Below are 18280 nucleotides of genomic sequence, written 5' to 3'. Positions count from 1 at the left end.
TGCTGTGAACATTGACAAATGTCACATCACACAGAGTGACTCAGTTAAAAATTTAGGTGTCATATTTGACCCTGATCTATCCTTTGAAATGCATGTAAAGAAAATGTCAGGTTTAACCCAACAGATGTAAACAAAACCTATATACAAAAAAGACACAAAGAATCGTGAGTTTAAACTTACTTGCAAGGAGTAATGACCATAGTCTACATAAAGTAGACATCTGGACACTCTGAAAAATTCTTATGCTCCTTGTCCTTTTATTGTGTTCGGAAGGCCCTAATTTACATAAGGTCTCTTCTGCTAAAGGAAGGGGGAGTGACAAAACAAACAGTTGAGACCTGTTTATACGATAACATGTTATCTATAGTAAACGAAACTAGGTGAGCCTGCGGTCAGAAAGGTCCCTTATCTCGCCGCAGATAAGGTGTTATCCTGTTTCCTCCTTCTTCAAACACAAGCAAGAAAGACACAGTATGCAAAGAAGATAATGCAACAGTAGAATAACATATCCTGTTTCCTCCTTCTTCAAACACAAGCAAGAAAGACACAGTTTGCAAAGAAGATAATGCAACAGTAGAATAACATATTTACAGTTTAAATCCATCATTTCCCTCCTGTTTATTCACTTTGTACTATTTCTCTTTGTCATCCAATAACTTCTTCTCTCGATTTTCAGTTACAGAATCATGTTATAGTACTCATGTTACACTTAGAGGTTAAACTTTGTCGTCTTATTCACCGTAGTCAAAAACTTCTGAAAAAAGATCTGGAAAATGTAAGGAAGCATCACCGTCATCACTGTCTTTCTGAGCTTCACCCTTTGGGGTGAGAAGTGCATACATTTCTGATACCTCTGTTTTAACAGGCTGTATAGCAGTGGTAATCATTCTGGTGCATAAAACTCTAATGCAAGGGATACAACAACATCCACATAAGGTGAGGATAGCTGTAAATACAGCCATTGACATGAGAATAGACAACACCAGTTGTTTGTATCTACCAAACATGTCTCCAAACCTGTCCCACATTGATGTGTCAACTCCAGAATGGTCTTTCATTTTGCTGTTAAGGGACCTGAGTCCTTCCAAAGCTTTGGTGAGACTCCCGTCAGCTGCTGTATTATTAGGAATGAACGTGCAGCACTGATCACCAAATATGGCACAGACTCCTCCTTTTTCTGCTAACAGCATGTCAACAGAAATTCTATTTTGGAAAGCCATAAGGGAGGTAGCTGACAACTGCTCGTGGATGGCGGAGAATCCTTTTTCAGTATGGTTGCCCAGTCTCTGCACGTTATAGTGGATGTAGTTGATTCTGTCTACATTTTTGTTCATAGTGCACCACCAACATAGGATTGATTCAAAACCAGCTGCTACTTGATCTGCTAATTTGTATTCATCAGGAACACCTCTTGGAATCCCTATACTGTCTATGTAAGTAGGGTCATTTTCACTCCATCCTGATGATGATCTCTTCTTTCTGTTTTTCCAGGTGTGGGGAAGTACACTATTTGCTTTGGACATTAAATCAGTAACTGAGGTTGGTGTGATGGATACTGGTAAGATTAATGAGACTGAGGCGCAGAGTCCTGTGGTGTTATATGGTAGCTTGTCATACAACTTTTTATCTCCACACCACCACCAGATGTCACTCCGAGACTTAGGCCTAAAGGTTATGTCTACTGTCTGCACTGAGTGACATTGATTGCTGTCTAATTTACCCATTTTCTTGCCTTTACCTGTCCTATTTATGCAGGAGAAATTTCCTTCAGCCACTTTGTTAGAGAATATAGGTTTTTCCTTTTCATCCGAGGTTAAAGGGTAAACTTCATCCCATGATTAACAGTTTGTTGAAGGTGTAGTATTATTCATCACATCTGCCAGACATTTATACTCTAAGGCTGAGGGAACTACTTGCAAAACAGGTCTGGCTCCCATGCACACTACACAATCTGTTTTTGCTGCTTGCGCAGCTTGTTCTGCCATTAGAAGCCAGTTGTTATTTATTTTAGAAATGCCTGTGCTAATTTGAAACCAATCATCTGTATCAGGTTTTACATAAATCCTAGGTTTGATAGGAGAGATTGATTTTGGCCCTAGTGTAAAGTCTGGTTCTTTAGTAAGGGACGTCGTGATATTTGGACATAACAGAAACACAGTACAGGGGTCTTGGGCATGTGGTCTCCATATACATAATGCTAACCCATGACATGGTGGGTTCTGATATGGCCCAAATTTATCAGGCTTTCCAAAAGGGTTTTGGGTTGTATTGACGTTCAACGTCAATCTATCATTTGATTTGGTTAAGGAGACCTGTCTTTTCCACCTATTGGAGCGCATGGAGGATCCATATGATCCTTTATTCCATGATCCAGTAGTGGCAAAGACATATTCCCAATTGTGGGAGTTCTCCAAATTATGTCCCATGATGTCCCTGTTACTATCCAGATACCAGTCATATCTCTTCCAACTATTTATGCTGTAACCTCCAACTTGTAAGCTCCGGTCAAAAGTGAACACAGACTGAATGCTATTGCTTTGGTAACAGAAGTACAGTTCTTTTGTCGTGTGTTGGTCTCCATCAGTGGTATTGCACGGGTTCTTTATTTGTCCATTTTGCACGTTATTGGTCCATCCTATCCTTCTTCTTTGCATATCGAGGTCTTTTTCTCCTAGTAACAACAACATTACTACTATTGCTCCTATCGGTCCACATACCGCCACGATTTTCTTATGCGTTGGAGTGAGCATTCTACTCGTAGATCTGCAATTCCTCCTAATACTTCCAGAGTTGTGGACAATCTTCACTGGTTTGAGACGACTGCAAACTATAATTACAGCCCCCTTTGTAGCCAGACTTCCTCTGAAAGTATTGTTGAGGAACTACAGCTCTACAATAGGTACCACAATGCTATCACAATGACGCAAATTAGGACGGTTACGGTGTATGCTAAGATAGAAATAGTTATTTTAGTCATATTTAATCACTTTCTTACAATGTGTCAAATGAACCCATGTGTTTCGTTCTGCAATCTTTACTGCTGTGCCTGTGGTTAACAACACCTGGTAGGGCCCTTCCCACTTTGGTGAATGCCAGTGTTTCTTCTTTATGGTTTTTACCAGGACCCAATCTCCTGGTTCAACTAACTGGCTTTCCTGTGGAGACATGGAAAGTGTATCATCGTTATTACTGCAATCTGCCAGTTGCTTCTGGTGCTGCAACATTTTTCTCATGTAATCAGCCAGAGTACTTTCGTCATCAGTTTCCCACATATTTTTAAAGAATGGTAATCTGTAAGGTCTACCAAATAATACTTCATATGGTGTTAGCCCATTTGTACTGGTGATGTTAATATGCAGTTTTACTAATTCTAGACATTTAGTCCATGGTCTTTTGGTTTCTTCCATACACTTTCTAAGTCTGTTTTTTATAGTTCCATTCATCCTTTCCACCAACCCTGCACTTTGTGGGTGATAAGCACAGTGATGTTTTAGGTCTATATGAAATGCTTGGCCTATTTTAGTTATTATTTGATTTACAAAATGTGAACCATTATCACTATAGATCTTTTCTGGAATCCCATAACGTGGAATTATGTCTTGGCATAATGCTTTAGCTACTGTTAGCGCATCTGGGTGTTTTGTAGGAAAAAGCTCTATCCATTTTGAGAATGAATCTATTATCACTAAACAGAACTTTTTCCCCTTCACTATTGTTAAGTTCTATAAAGTCCATATGTATGTGTTGGAATGGATAATCTGGTTTTGGAAACTGTCCTCTCTTTGGTCTTAGATTACCCTGAGCATTGTGCTTTGCACATATCAAACATGTTCTACAAAATTTTTTTGAATAGGAGTTAAAACCATAGGTTGTATATATCTGGTTTATCAATCCTACTATCCCTCCTGTTGAGACATGTGTTTTCCCATGGCTCAATATTGCTGCCCATTGGTATAGATTTTTTGGTAAGATTGGTTTATCTTCTGGTCATTTATAAATTCCATCTTTTAGGTGTGCTCCTTTTCTTTTCCAGAGTTCTTGCTCTGGTTTAGGCGATTGTTGTTGCATTTCTTGTAGTATTTTGTTTTTTAAGGCATTTTCTGTTAGACTTAGAACTGTTATTTCTCGTTGTGCAGCTTGTTTTGCTATTTTATCTGCAAATGCATTGCCCTTTGAAACTGGGTTTGTTTCTGGTGTGTGGGCCACACATTTACATATAGCTAACTGTTTTGGCAGCTGCACTGCTTGTAATAGTTCTGTTAGCAGTTTTGCATGTGTCACTGGTTTTCCTGTTGATGTTATCATTCCTCTATTTTTCCAGTGTTGTGCAAACGTGTGAGTTGTTGCATAGGCATACTGGCTATCTGTGTATATTGTTGCTATTTTATCTTTCATAAGTTTGCAGGCTTCTGTTAGGGCCACTAACTCTGCAGCTTGAGCTGAAAAATGTTGAGGTAATGCTTCTGCCTTTAACACTTTATCATGTGTTACTACAGCATAGCCTGTCCTCGTTTTTCCTGTTTCATCTTTCTTTGAGGTACCATCTACAAAAAGGGTTTGTCCATTTTCTAGTGGAGTGTCTTTTAGATCTGCTCTACTTTTCGCTGTTTGCTCTGCTAATGCTTCACAATCATGAGTCTCACCTTCATCCTCTGTGGGAACCAGTGTTGCTGGGTTAAGTACTGTGCATCGTTCTATTTTTAGGTGAGGCTGAGACAGTAGTATTGATATGCATGATAGATGTCTTGCTGGTGACAAAAAAACTCATTTTTGTTTGTAAAAGCAGGGCTGACACGGCATGAGGGACTTTAAGTACTAGTGGGTGAAAAAGTACTACGTCTGCACTTGAAGTGACAGTTAGTGATGCAGCTATTACTGCCCTTACGCAGTGTGGCAGTGCACATGCTACAGTATCCATTTTGGTTGAGTAGTAGGCTACGGGCCTAAGCTTGTTACCATGCATTTGGGTTAAAACTGAGGTCATAAAATGTCCTTTGCAGTCTACCATTTGTACAAACTCTTTTTGATAGTCTGGTAACGCCAGTGTACAGCTACTAACCATGGCTTGCTTTAATTTGCAAAAAGCTTTTTCTGCCTCAGGGGTCCATTTTAGGTAGTCAGACATTTTCAGTTCCTCTTTGTACATGAGAGACTGCAATGGCGCTGTTATTTCTGCATAGTTAGGCACCCAGCTTCTGCAATAATTTGTGAGTCCTAAAAAGGACATCATTTGCTTCTTTGTTAGTGGTTTGGGTGCTTGTAGTCTGGCCGATTTTCTTTCCTCTAGAATAGTTCTTCCTCCTGCACTCAATTGGTGACCCAAGTACTTTACCCTTTGTTGACAAAATTGCAACTTGTTTTTGCTTACTTTATGGCCTTCTTCAGCTAAATGTTTTAGTAGTGCTATTGTATCTGCTTCACATCCTTTTTTGGTTTTTGATGCTACTAATATGTCATCTACATAAGTTAGTAGTTGGCTCTTATTTGGAGGCTCGAAGGTAGACAGACTTGATGCAATTACTTGAGAGTAAATTGTTGGACTTTCACAATACCCTTGAGGTAATCTGGTGTATGTATATCTTTTCCCTTTAAACGTAAATGCAAACCAGAATTGACTGTCTTTATGCACTGGTACTGAGAAGAATGCGTTGCTTATATCTACCACTGTGAAATACTTGGCCTTTGGGTTCAGAGAGTTCAATAGCGTGTGTGGATCTGCCACACACGGGGACCTCTGGATCACTGCGTTATTTACCGCTATCAAATCCTGAACCATACTCCACCCTGAAGATGGGGGTGCCTTCTTTACAGGAAATATCGGTGTGTTTACGGGCGACTCAGCACATTCTATTAGTACTCCCGTCTTCTTTAGATCTTCTATTACTGGTTCTATTCCTTCCATTGCATCTGGTTTTAAAGGATATTGTTTTATTCTGGGCCGATGTTCTGTTTTGGGTCTTATTATTATAGGTTGTGCTCCTTTTACTAGTCCTACATCTGTGGGTCCCTGGGACCATAGTTTATTAGGAATTTGTTTTAATAGCTCCTGCTGTTCCTTAGTAAAGTAAATGTGTCATTCCTTCTTTTTTTTTCAGATGTACTCCTGAGTTTACTATTATAGTCCAGAATAATGACTTCCTGGATAGTCCAGTAGAATCGCTGAACCATGTGTTAACGCCTGTTGCTACCCAATCCCGTACATTTTCTCCTCTGTCCACCAGCTTCCCAAGCTCTTTCCACTCAGTGTCTTTACTCTTACATAATGAAATGTGAGGTTTGCAGTACATTCTGAACCACGGCATGATCGAGTTTGGTAAAATGGCTGCCGCTGCGGCGTTGGCAGCACTGTCAGAGTACACATAGGATACTGTTATTTTGGCGGGTGTAACTCTGTCTAGGCTTGCTTTGTACTTAAGGTCAGGACTTTTAGTATAACACATAGTGACATGCAACTCATCTGGTGACATTTGATCTTGTACCTGTCTCACTGCTCCCTTTCCTTCATCCATAAGATGTGCTCCTGCAGAAGTAGGAGGTTTGTTTGGAATGTCTAGTGTATAGTAGTAATTAGGTTTTCCCACTCCCTGCACTACATACACTTCTTCTGGTTTCTGTCTGATTATTTTTAGTCCATCAGGAGTTGGCATTATAGCCAAACCTAGGGCTACTAAGCCATCTCTTCCAAGCAAATTTACTGGACATTCTGGTAGCATTAGAACGGTCAACTGGCATGATTTGCCTTCTGGGTCTTGGAGCCACATGGGCTCTGTTTCTCGGACCTCTTTAAGGACGCCCTGTGCTGCACGTACTTTTGTGCTATTTGAGCTAAGCATCACATGGGGCACTGTTTCTTTAATAGTAGTTCTACATGCTCCAGTATCACAGAGAAATGTAACTGGAGTGCCCTGAACTAATAGTGTGATTTCTGGTCTTATTTTCTCTTTATACACTATGTTTTCTAAGTTTAAAACCTCTTCTTCAAATTTCTCATGGTGAGTTTTGAAAAGATATTCTTCCTCTTCCTCATTTTTGTCCTTTAGCTTTATCTCTATCTCAAATTTCATTTCAGGCTCTGGTCCTGGTTCCGGGCCTAGTCATGCACTCTGATAGTCTTGTGGGGAAGGGTTGCTTCTGCAATTTATAGCAATATGCCCTTCCTTCCCACAAGACCAACAGGTTCTAGGTTTATTGCTTGCACGTGATCCAAAACCTCTGTCTCTACCTTGGCCTCTACCTCTTCCTCGGCCTCTACCTCTAGATTGTTGAAAGAACACTGTGGTTCCTTCATCTTCTTGGTAGAAAATTGTTAATGGCTTCTTCTCCCCTTTCTTACTTTTGATCACTTTCTCAGCATGGAGGGTATGATTTATGTATTCTGCAAGTGTTCCTCCATTCATGCTTATATAGTGGCGATTTACCCATCCACTAATCTCTGGTAAGGAGCCTGAGTGCAATGCATTTTTTAATTGTTGTTTATAGGGGCCCTCGTCAGCTCCATCACCAGGTTCTAACCCACTATGTGCCCTAAACACCTTTTCCATTCTTACTCTATATTCATCAAATGGCTCATCTGGTTTTTGTTTACATCTCCCTATTTCAGTGTAATTTGCTCTTTTCCTGTATTTAGTTCTGATTCTTTCTAGGAGAGGGGTCACCTGTTGTGTCAATCGTTCAGATTCGGGTGCAAGTATCACGGGAGGGTTAGCGTCATTAGTTGGAGAGTATGCTCCTTTTACGTGGAACCAATCTGGCCCTAATTGTGTCATCCAAACTTGCTGTACTTCCATTCCGTTTAGATGATAAGATCGCCTTAGATTTTCCATCTGCGTTATGCATTCCTCTACATCCTCTCTGGGATGAGGGATGCCTTCCACTGCTTTTCTCACATCCTCCTGTGTCCAGGTCCTATAGACCCTAATTGTGGGTGGTTGATCTGCATCATTGGCACGGGGATTTGGCAATTCTATTAGGGGGTATAGTTCTGTATTATCTCTTCCTACTGGTGGTACCTTTGGTGCTGGCGATAACAAGCCCCCTAACCCTGATGTCAAGTTTTTAGTCCATCCCCCCATTTTTCCTTGTGAACGTGTAAACGGCTTTTGTGGAGTATGTGGAGTATCTGTAGTAGGAGGTGTATATTGAGGGGGTAGTTCTTCTGAGGGTGCAGAAGGTCCTTCTGCTTGAGCTAACATTTCCCTCGCGTTTCTGTACGGGCCTGAATATTCGTCATCTTCTTTCTTATGAAACATTACAGGTTTTTCTTTTGCTTCTTTCTCTGTTTCCAGTTCCTTCTTCTCTTTTTCTGCTTCCTGTCTCTTTTTCTCCTCTCTCTCCTGTCTTGCCCTCCTTTCACCTTCCTCTCGCTGTCCTGCTATTTTTATCCAGACTTGTGTCTGTTCATAACCTTCTTTTCTCATCTTATTATTTTTCTGTTTGCATTTGTTTCTTATTTTTTGTTGCAGTTCTCTAATGCCTGCTGTGGACAACTTCCCATTAAAGTTATATTGTTTTATCCAGTAACATAGGGGTTCTATCGCTGAGGCATCTTCCTTTTCAATGACTTTCCAGTCTTTGCACGAAAGATCTTCTAAAAGCTTCTGTTTTACTTTACTTTGCCCCTTTCCCATTTTTAGAACTAAATTTGGACTCAGTGGTTTTTAATACCTAGTGTATTCTAACACTGAGTTTCTCTTTCAACAGGATGGTGATAAATAACCTTTTGTGGTAAAACTCACTTCAACCTTTGCAGGTGGAATTTTCTTGCCTACATGCATCCACAAAGGCTCACCATTTATTCCCTGTTGCTTTGGTATAAAATACAATTACCTAGTGGTAATAGTATTTTCTTTCACACTCACTTTCACTCTTTTTGAAGAACAAAGAACTTCCCTTGAGTTCTTTTTAAACAGAGAGGAACCCTTGCCCTTTTACCTAGAGGAACCCTTGCCCTCTTACTTAAGACTTCACTGTCTTAAAGAACTTCCCTTGAGTTCTTTTTGAAACGGAGAGGAACCCTTGCCCTCTTACTTAAGACTTCACTGTGTCTTAAGGCTCACTGGCCACGTTTCTCTTTTACCTAATAGTGCCTAGGATTGTTAGGATTTATTTTCTTAACTCTGTTTTGAATTCTTCACACTCATACCCTTTTACTTTAGTCACATGCATTCCTTTTTAAAATAAAAGTTTTACTCACAATTCTCTGAGTCCTTGGACTTTCCGTCAACCTTCGGATCCCAACTTGTAAGGAAGGGACCAGTCCCGAAAAGGGTCTTAATGCTGTGGCTACAGACTTGCCTGGATCTTTACTCACACGCTGGGATCGTCAGGTATCTTGGAATCCGGCTCGAAGGACCAAATAAATGTCAGGTTTAACCCAACAGATGTAAACAAAACCTATATACAAAAAAGACACAAAGAATCGTAAGTTTAAACTTACTTGCAAGGAGTAATGACCATAGTCTACATAAAGTAGACATCTGGACACTCTGAAAAATTCTTATGCTCCTTGTCCTTTTATTGTGTTCGGAAGGCCCTAATTTACATAAGGTCTCTTCTGCTAAAGGAAGGGGGAGTGACAAAACAAACAGTTGAGACCTGTTTATACGATAACATGTTATCTATAGTAAACGAAACTAGGTGAGCCTGCGGTCAGAAAGGTCCCTTATCTCGCCGCAGATAAGGTGTTATACTGTTTCCTCCTTCTTCAAACACAAGCAAGAAAGACACAGTATGCAAAGAAGATAATGCAACAGTAGAATAACATATCCTGTTTCCTCCTTCTTCAAACACAAGCAAGAAAGACACAGTTTGCAAAGAAGATAATGCAACAGTAGAATAACATATTTACAGTTTAAATCCATCAGAAAATTACTAGAACCGCTTTCTTCCATCTTCGTAACATTGCTAAAATCCGTTCAATACTGTCTCAGTCTGATGCGGAAATTATAATTCATGCGTTTGTCACCTCCCGTCTCGATTACTGTAATGCACTACTCTCTGGTCTCCCGAAGTCTAGAATCAAGTCACTTCAGCTGGTACAAAATGCCGCAGCGAGGCTTTTAACTAGGACAAAAAAGTACGATCACATAACACCGATTTTGGCTAACCTGCATTGGCTCCCAGTTAGCCATAGATGTGATTTCAAGGTTCTCTTAGTATTGTACAAAATCATACATGGACTTGCTCCCTCTTATCTTTCGGATCTGATTTGCCCCTACGTCCCGGTCCGAAGCCTACATTCTGAGAGTGCCGGTCTTCTGGTGGTCCCAATAGCAAAGAAGTGTTCTGCTGGTTCGAGAGCGTTCTCCATCCGGGCACCGGTGCTGTGGAATGCTCTTCCCCGTGAGATCCGATCTGCAACCTCAGTGGAAATGTTTAAATCTAAACTTAAAACTCACTTCTACTCCATAGCATATGAATAACCTACTCTTCTCATCGGCTGAAAAATAGTCTGTGTAATATAGTGTGGTGATCTGTGAAGCCCTTTGAGACTCTTCGTGATTTAGGGCTATACAAATAAAAATGACTTGACTTGACTCGTGTTTATTTATTTTTCTTAAATTAGATCACAAATGGAAAAAACAAAAGCAGTACACACACATATATATATATATATATATATATATATATATATATATATATATATATATATGATCTCATTAGCTGCACCGCTTATCCTCAGTAGGGTCGCGGGGGTGCTGGAGCCCATCCCAGCAATCATCGGGCAGTGGGCAGGGGACACCCTGAACTGGTTGCTAGCCAATCGCAGGGCACACAGGGACAGACAACTCGCTCGCTCATTCACACCTAGGGACAATTTGGACCACATATATATATATATATATATATATATATATATATATATATAATACGATATATATAATGCGCGATTTCTAGTCGTCGAGGGTTAACAGGTATTCAAAGTGGTAAACAATAGTTCCGCGCGCGTTCTGGAAGTGTCGTGTGCAATAGCATTGAGCGCGTTCCAGCTTTCAAAATGGCAGCAGCGCAACTTGGGACGTCGCGCGAGAGAAAGGTAAAGGTTTTAAAGCTTTTTGCAACAATAAGTAATGAATGTAAATATTGATGTCGTGAAGCTGGTGTAACCTGGGGGTTTTTTGGTCGTGTGGCGACGTCGTAATTACTTTTGAGGACTTTTGACTGTCGCTAAGTTGACGTCGCCGGACAACAGGAAGCGGGCTTTCGGTATCGCAAGCTTAACAAAAATAAGAGTAAACTAACCCGATGCAAACTTTTATCATTGGAATACGAGAACATATCTATTGTGCTATTTGCATCTGTTAATGCGTTTAAGGGCTCTATTGATAAGACATTTTACAGAAAAAGTAGCTAAAACTAATGTAGGGTGTGTGTGTGTGTGTGTGTGTGTGTGTGTGTGTGTGTGTATAAACACTAGTACTCTTTGTTCTAACTTTAACTTTGAACAATAATAAATAATAATTATCACATACCTGTCAACCTCCACGGCTCCATGTCCATACAAACTGTCGTATTTTCCCTTACAAAATGCAAAATAATCTTACACCATTTTTTTTTCTCTGAATGATCCATTATAGGAAATCCCCAGGCGGCAGACGCATGCGCACAGTAGCATCAAACCGCTCGCTTCGTCGCAACGGAAAAAAAACGATACCGAGATAGAGGCTACCGCAGCGAACTCGTTAGACTTGATTGAATTGCAGTTTCGTGATAGTCTGTGTTAACCGGATGGTAACCATAATTGACAAATTTGCGTTTTTCCGTACAGATTTTCCTGTAAAATGCATAACAAACGTACTTTGTACGGCAAAAACGTACAAGTTGACAGGTATGTTATCATGGTGATAAATATAGTAACTTAGTACAAAGTCAAGTCATGTTTATTTGTATAGCCCTTAATCACAAAGAGTCTCAAAGGGCTACACAGATCAAAGATTATTGCAAATTACAGACTATTATTACACCATCCCCTGATCTAAAACCTACATGAGGGCAAATAATACACATATTATCAACGGAACCAGGTAAGAACAGAATAAATCCCTAAAAAACAAGTCGAAGTTTACGTACAGTATATTACTGTTATGTTTGAACTTTAGTAGACACTCAAAATAAGTAGAAAATACATCATTGGATTTTAAACTTGCAATGAGAAACAGGGTGAGGGGCCTTCTGAAAAGAAAATTCCATTCTGTTTCTGACTTCCCTGAGCCTCTTGTATTATCTTTAAGGTTACAAAAAAAACAGATAAGTCCTGGGGGGTGTGGTAATCAAAGAACAGCAACATGATTACTCGATAGTGACAATGATGTAATAGTCAAAACAACGAGCAATAGTGTGCAATAAGTCAAAATAAGGAAGTGGCATCCAATGAAATCTCCTTTGCATTTTTCCAATATTAAAAACATAATAAACCTATCGATAACAAAGCAAAAATAACCATAGAAATGTATTGCTTTGTGAAAAATAAAATAAAGTCAACTCATGTTTATTTGTATGACCCTTAATCACAATTAGTCTCAGTGGGCTGCACAGACCACAGATTATTGCAAAAGACTATTATGACACCATCCCCTGATCTAAAAAATATAATAAGTAAATAAAACTGTTACATCTCATCTATACAACATTTGGCCCCTTTCTGTTGGTTTGTACTTAGTTTTAGAGTTTAGGTCTGATTTGGTTTCGGCTGGGATAAGGGTAAGTCGATCATTTGTTACCTTTAATCGTAGGGTAGGAGGCAAAAAATGATTAATGCAAATGGTTGTCCTAAAAAGTAATAAAAAGAAGTGTGTGTGTGTGTGCGTGTGCGCGCGCGCGAGTGAATCTGTGTTCAGTTTCTGTCCCACTTTTGTGCAAAGGAAGGAAATTATTATTTGTGTGTATATTTCCTTCCAGAAATGGAAAATTGACATCAATGAGGCTACAGTCCTCGGCAGCAACTGTCAGCAGCAAGTGGACACGAAACTGGTACGAGATCCACAACCGTAAAAGGCAAACAATGACAAACTCAAAGTTACAGATGTGGCGGATGAATTTGCGCAGATGGTTCCTTTTCGGGGTGAAGTCCAATGCGGGATGCATACGGGGAAGAAAGTGGTCATCATGGGCATCGTGGACCCGCACGCTGATAAGTAAAAACAACCCTTGAGGTTTTTTTTTCACGTCGTTCATTTGAAGCGCTGACTTTGGTTTAAACCCCTAACCTACCTTGAAATGCAAAGATAACTTTCAACCAAAGGTATGCAGCCCATCTGGACTGACATTCGGTCACCAGCAATAACAAATGAGTTTTCCAGGGCGCTAAATTATGTAAAAGCTAGGTTTTGTACTGTGCCCATGTCAGCCTGCAGCCCTATTTAGAAAATCCCTGTTGGGGTTCCCATTTGCTAATGCAGACTTTTTGCATTTGTGTCAGGTTCTACGTGGCGTTGACATGTGGGCAGGGCGTACACGGCCAGCCTCCGACCAACGTAGCACTTGAAATATGCGTGCGCTTAGCAGGCCAGCGGCAGGTGCTGCGTCGAGCTTGCGTGGCCGGAGTGTGGGGCCGTGCTGACAGTGCAATACCCTTCTTTCCGTTCATCAAAGGGCAGCCATTCAAGGTAAACTAAGTATATTGGCTACCGTACATTAGAAATAAATAGGAAAAGTAGTACAGACGGTATCCTACTTACGACCATCCGACGTACGTAAGACGGTAGATACAAACATTTTTTTCGGGATGTTGAAAAATATCCGGACCTTGCTGTTAGTTAGATTTTGTATTGTGTGCACCTTTTTTTTGAGTACAGGACATTACTGTAGTGCTTCTTTCCGCCGCTACCCTAGTGTGGCGTTGCTTGAGGTCACCCAACATCCACCCTGAAGTGCAAAAATCCGCTTCCTCTTCCCAATTCGTATGTAAACATCTCTCCATCACCTGCTCGTAATCCCACCGCTGCCACCAATGTAGCCTGTCATTTTGTGTGGGTAATGGATTGCTCCTCGTTCATGAAAAAATACTCAGAAACTCTTACGGTCTCTTTGTAAACACACCAAACTCTCTCCAAAACTAAACTCTCGCACTCGCCTACACTCTCGCACCAACTCTCGCGGCATTCGTCGCCCTACTGACCTCATTCATGCGCACCTTACATTTTACGCATGTAAGGTGCGCATGCTTAGAACTTTGACATTTTTATAATTTAATATCTCGGGCATCCATTCAATGTGAGTGTTGCAAATTGTAAAGACGAGGCGAGCCGTTTCTTTTCAAATAAAAATGGAATAAGAAAGCTTGATCTGGTTGAGAAAATGGTTGGAACGCTTTTTTTCGGCCAGTTTTTACCACGGTGGTGGACCTCTTAAAGAAAATCTTCCAAAAGTAAGTTAAACTCAACTTTATTTATCTTTATAGAACATATTGTTTTATGAAATTTTTATTTTTTTAGTGCAGAACTATACAGGTTACTTATACAAGCCTTAAACATACTTACAGGGAGTGCAGAATTATTAGGCAAGTTGTATTTTTGAGGATTAATTTTATTATTGAACAACAACCATGTTCTTAATGAACCCAAAAGTCTCATTAATATCAAAGCTGAATATTTTGGAAGTTGGAGTGGGGCTTTTTTAGTTTTAGCTATTTTAGGAGGATATCTGTGTGTGCAGGTGACTATTACTGTGCATAATTATTAGGCAACTTAACAAAAAACAAATGTATACCCATTTCAATTATTTATTTTCATCAGGAAAACCAATATAACAGCTCAACATTCACAAATATACATTTCTGACATTCAAAAACAAAACAAAAACAAATCAGTGACCAATATAGCCACCTTTCTTTGCAAGGACACTCAAAAGCCTGCCATCCATGGATTCTGTCAGTGCTTTGATCTGTTCACGATCAACATTGCGTGCAGCAGCAACCACAGCCTCCCAGACACTGTTCAGAGAGGTGTACTGTTTTCCCTCCTTGTAAATCTCACATTTGATGAGGGACCACAGGTTCTCTATGGGGTTCAGATCAGGTGCCAGCCACGCTGTGGAGTACTTGGATGCGTGTGATGGAGCGTTGTCCTGGATGAAAATCATGTTTTTCTTGAAGGATGCAGACTTCTTCCTGTACCACTGCTTGAAGAAGGTGTCTTCCAGAAACTGGCAGTAGGACTGGGAGTTGAGCTTGAGTCCATTCTCAACCCGAAAAGGCCCCACAAGCTCATCTTTGATGATACCAGCCCATACCAGTACCCCACCTCCACCTTGCTGGCGTCTGAGGCGGACTGGAGCTCTCTGCCCTTTACCGATCCAGCCACGGGCCCATCCATCTGGCCCATCAAGACTCACTCTCATTTCATCAGTCCATAAAACCTTAGAAAAATCCGTCTTGAGATTTTTCTTGGCCCAGTCTTGACGTTTCAGCTTGTGTGTCTTGTTCAGTGGTGGTCGTTTTTCAGCCTTTCTTACCTTGGCCATGTCTCTGAGTATTGCACACCTTGTGCTTTTGGGCACTCCAGTGATGTTGCAGCTCTGAAATATGGCAAAACTGGTGGCAAGTGGCATCTTGGCAGCTGTACGCTTGACTTTTCTCAGTTCACGGGCAGTTATTTTGCGCCTTGGTTTTTCTACACGCTTCTTGCGACCCTGTTGACTATTTTGAATGTAACGCTTGATTGTTCGATGATCACGCTTCAGAAGCTTGGCAATTTTAAGAGTGCTGCATCCCTCTGCAAGATATCTCACTATTTTTGACTTTTCAGAGCCTGTCAAGTCCCTCTTCTGACCCATTTTGCCAAAGGAAAGGAAGTTGCCTAATAGTTATGCACACCTGATCTAGGGTGTTGATGTCATTAGACCACACCCCTTCTCATTACAGAGATGCACATTACCTGATATGCTTAATTGGTAGTAGGCTTTCGAGCCTATACGGCTTGGAGTAAGACAACGTGCATAAAGAGGATGATGTGGTCAAAATACTCATTTGCCTAATAATTCTGCACTCCCTGTATATAAACCTTAAACATACAAAATATAGCACTGAAGCAACTTACGAACAAATTCAACTTACAAACGATCGTCCGGAACCTAACTCGTTTGTAAGCCGGGCAGCATCTGTAAATCGGGCTGAAGGAAGTTTTTAGACAGCCTGGGGAGTCTAAAAAGGGCTAAGGCATTAAATTCCAAGCTAAAGGTGATTGTGTTTGAAAGTAGTGTTTTGAACAAAAGATAAGGGCATCATCTGGGCATTTCAAACAGGGTTTGGGTTTTATGGAATTTTCATTCCCATGTTAGGGTTTCAAAGAGGGGTTTAATATTAAAGGGGCACTGTGTAATATTTGACCACTAGATGTCACTGTATTAATGGTGCAACTGAAAACAAGTGCTACAAAGCATATGGGAAAAAAAACTACAGAGATTCAAAGTGACCAAATTTCACCGTTTTACGTTTCATATTTGCCCAGCTTTTTTTAGGTTTTTGGATACTTGTGGCAGAAAGATGGAGGACAATCATGTCTGCGCCCCTCAGCTGAGGCTCATGTTATGTAGAATAAATGCTAATTTTTCGACCTATGAGTATTAAATAATACACACTGCCCTTTAAGACAAAATCAGAATTCAAGTTAGGCTTTATTTTTTATTTTTCAAGAAAATTGGCGATTTGAAGTGCGACTATGGGTTTCAAATTACAGTTAAAATATTTCATCTATTAAAAGCCCTCATTTATATCCAAATAATTTTATATTCAAATTTGGTTTTAGGCCAATGCATTAGAAGTTATTCTCCGGAATTATTAGGACGTTCATTTTTTGAAAAAGTGCTTTGGCACATGATGACTAAAGTCCATGTGTGCTTTTATGTGTGTGTCCAGATGGAATTGGAGTGCGAGTCAAGCGGCTTTCGTGTGTTTGTGGACGCACAGAAGATTTTTGACTTTGAGCACCGGTTGATGCCACCTCATTTGGTGGACACACTGTGGATCAAAGGCAGCCTCACTATCACCAAGCTGGGTTGATAAGACGCGGCACGAAATGTCAATTTGAATGCAGTGATTGCGGGGGTTGAGGGTTTTGGATGCCATTGTGTTGTATTGTACTGTATTAAAGAGTGCTGGAGGAAATATTCAATCATTTGAATACAGCAAATATCAGTAGACAAATCGGCTGGCCGATTGTTATTTGTGTTACTGAACTTTTAAAAATGCCATTCCATTTGCAATAGCAATTTGGTGTGATGTTCATGTGTTTGTAAGAAGTAGCCTTATTGTGTTACTGGTGTAAATAAGCTATTGTTGAATAAAGAAATGTTTTTTTATACTTTTGATTGAGTGTGCTGCTATACAGTATTAAAATTTCATCTCACAGTCATTCTTGCATGTAATTGTATTATCAATTCATCTTTTACTATTTTAAATAATTTCTTACTTCAGTTATTCATTCATTTCCCAACAGCTCAGCCTCACAAGTGCAGGGACCTATCCCAGCTGACTTCGCACTTGGGGCAGGGGGCACACTGGACCAGTTTCCAGCCAGTCCCAGGGTACACGGAGACACAACCATAACACTTGCACTCTTGAAATCATCAAATACCTGCCATGCATGTTTTTGTGATGCAGGAGGAAACCCACTCAGGCACAGAGAGAACATGCTAACATTATGCAGGGAGGCTGGTAGCTAGAAAGGAATTGAGGATCTATTAACTTTGAGAAAGACAACCTAACTAGTCAACCTTAGCAGTCAAATGATTTAGAATATTTTTTAAGATTGAAATGTATTTAAGCAAAACCTCTGAGCTAACATTTGTCTACACAAGTGTGGTGAAACACTTGTAGTTACCTTGTGCACATTCTGCACATGTATTGACTTTTCGATCTGATTGTTGTATGTAGTTTGGGCATTAACAGACTAACAGTTTAACAGTCATTTGTGGTCACATTTTTTTACCCCGTGACTGCGTGGGTTTCCTCCAGGCACTTAGGTTTCGTCCCACATTCCAAAGACATGCATGTCAGGTTGATTGGTGGTTCCAAATTGTCCATGGATTTGAATGAGCAAGTGATTTGTCTGTCTATGTGTGCCCTGCAACTGGCTGGCAACCCGTTCAGTGTATCCACTGAAGATGGCTGGGATGGGCCCCAGCACCCCATGACCCTAGTGAGGATAAGCGGTGCTGAAAATTGGTTGTTGCATGTGGATCTCCCCCTTGTGTTGAGTGAAACGGGTCTTAGTTGTTATTGTTTGATTTATTTTGATGTAATTCTACAGCCTTTAGTGTTCCCTGGAAATTTGTCAATTTTGTA

The 18280-nt window shown here is 40.4% G+C and overlaps 1 protein-coding gene and 1 pseudogene across 1 annotated transcript; one reads left to right on the top strand and one right to left on the bottom strand.

Annotated features, from left to right (window-relative positions):
- Window positions 1-731: 731 nt before the first annotated feature.
- LOC148361615 (uncharacterized) lies at window positions 732-7288 on the bottom strand (annotated as a pseudogene).
- Window positions 7289-10912: 3624 nt separating this feature from the next.
- On the top strand, window positions 10913-17293 carry LOC148361614 (galectin-related protein-like). The gene is made up of 5 exons (XM_088342359.1): window positions 10913-11035; window positions 12898-12969; window positions 13045-13133; window positions 13418-13604; window positions 16853-17293. The coding sequence occupies exons 1-5, from the start codon at window positions 10997-10999 to the stop codon at window positions 16994-16996; spliced, it is 531 nt and encodes a 176-aa protein (XP_088198485.1). The 5' UTR covers window positions 10913-10996; the 3' UTR covers window positions 16997-17293.
- The last annotated feature ends 987 nt before the right edge of the window (window positions 17294-18280 follow it).

Source organism: Urocampus carinirostris, chromosome 8 (genome assembly GCF_059441175.1).
Source record: "Urocampus carinirostris isolate Australia breed hairy pipefish chromosome 8, RoL_Ucar_1.0, whole genome shotgun sequence".
NCBI classification, from domain to species: Eukaryota; Metazoa; Chordata; class Actinopteri; order Syngnathiformes; family Syngnathidae; genus Urocampus; species Urocampus carinirostris.
Note: the sequence above shows the minus strand (reverse complement) of the source record. Positions and strands in the feature narration are given on the sequence as shown.

Excerpts from the sequence above, each read along its gene's own strand:
- LOC148361614 (XM_088342359.1), top strand. The coding sequence starts at position 10,997 with ATGGCAGCAGCGCAACTTGGGACGTCGCGCGAGAGAAAG. Across the intron at positions 13,134-13,417 it reads GTGGACCCGCACGCTGATAA|GTTCTACGTGGCGTTGACAT; the intron begins GTAAAAACAACC and ends CATTTGTGTCAG. Across the intron at positions 13,605-16,852 it reads TCAAAGGGCAGCCATTCAAG|ATGGAATTGGAGTGCGAGTC; the intron begins GTAAACTAAGTA and ends GTGTGTGTCCAG.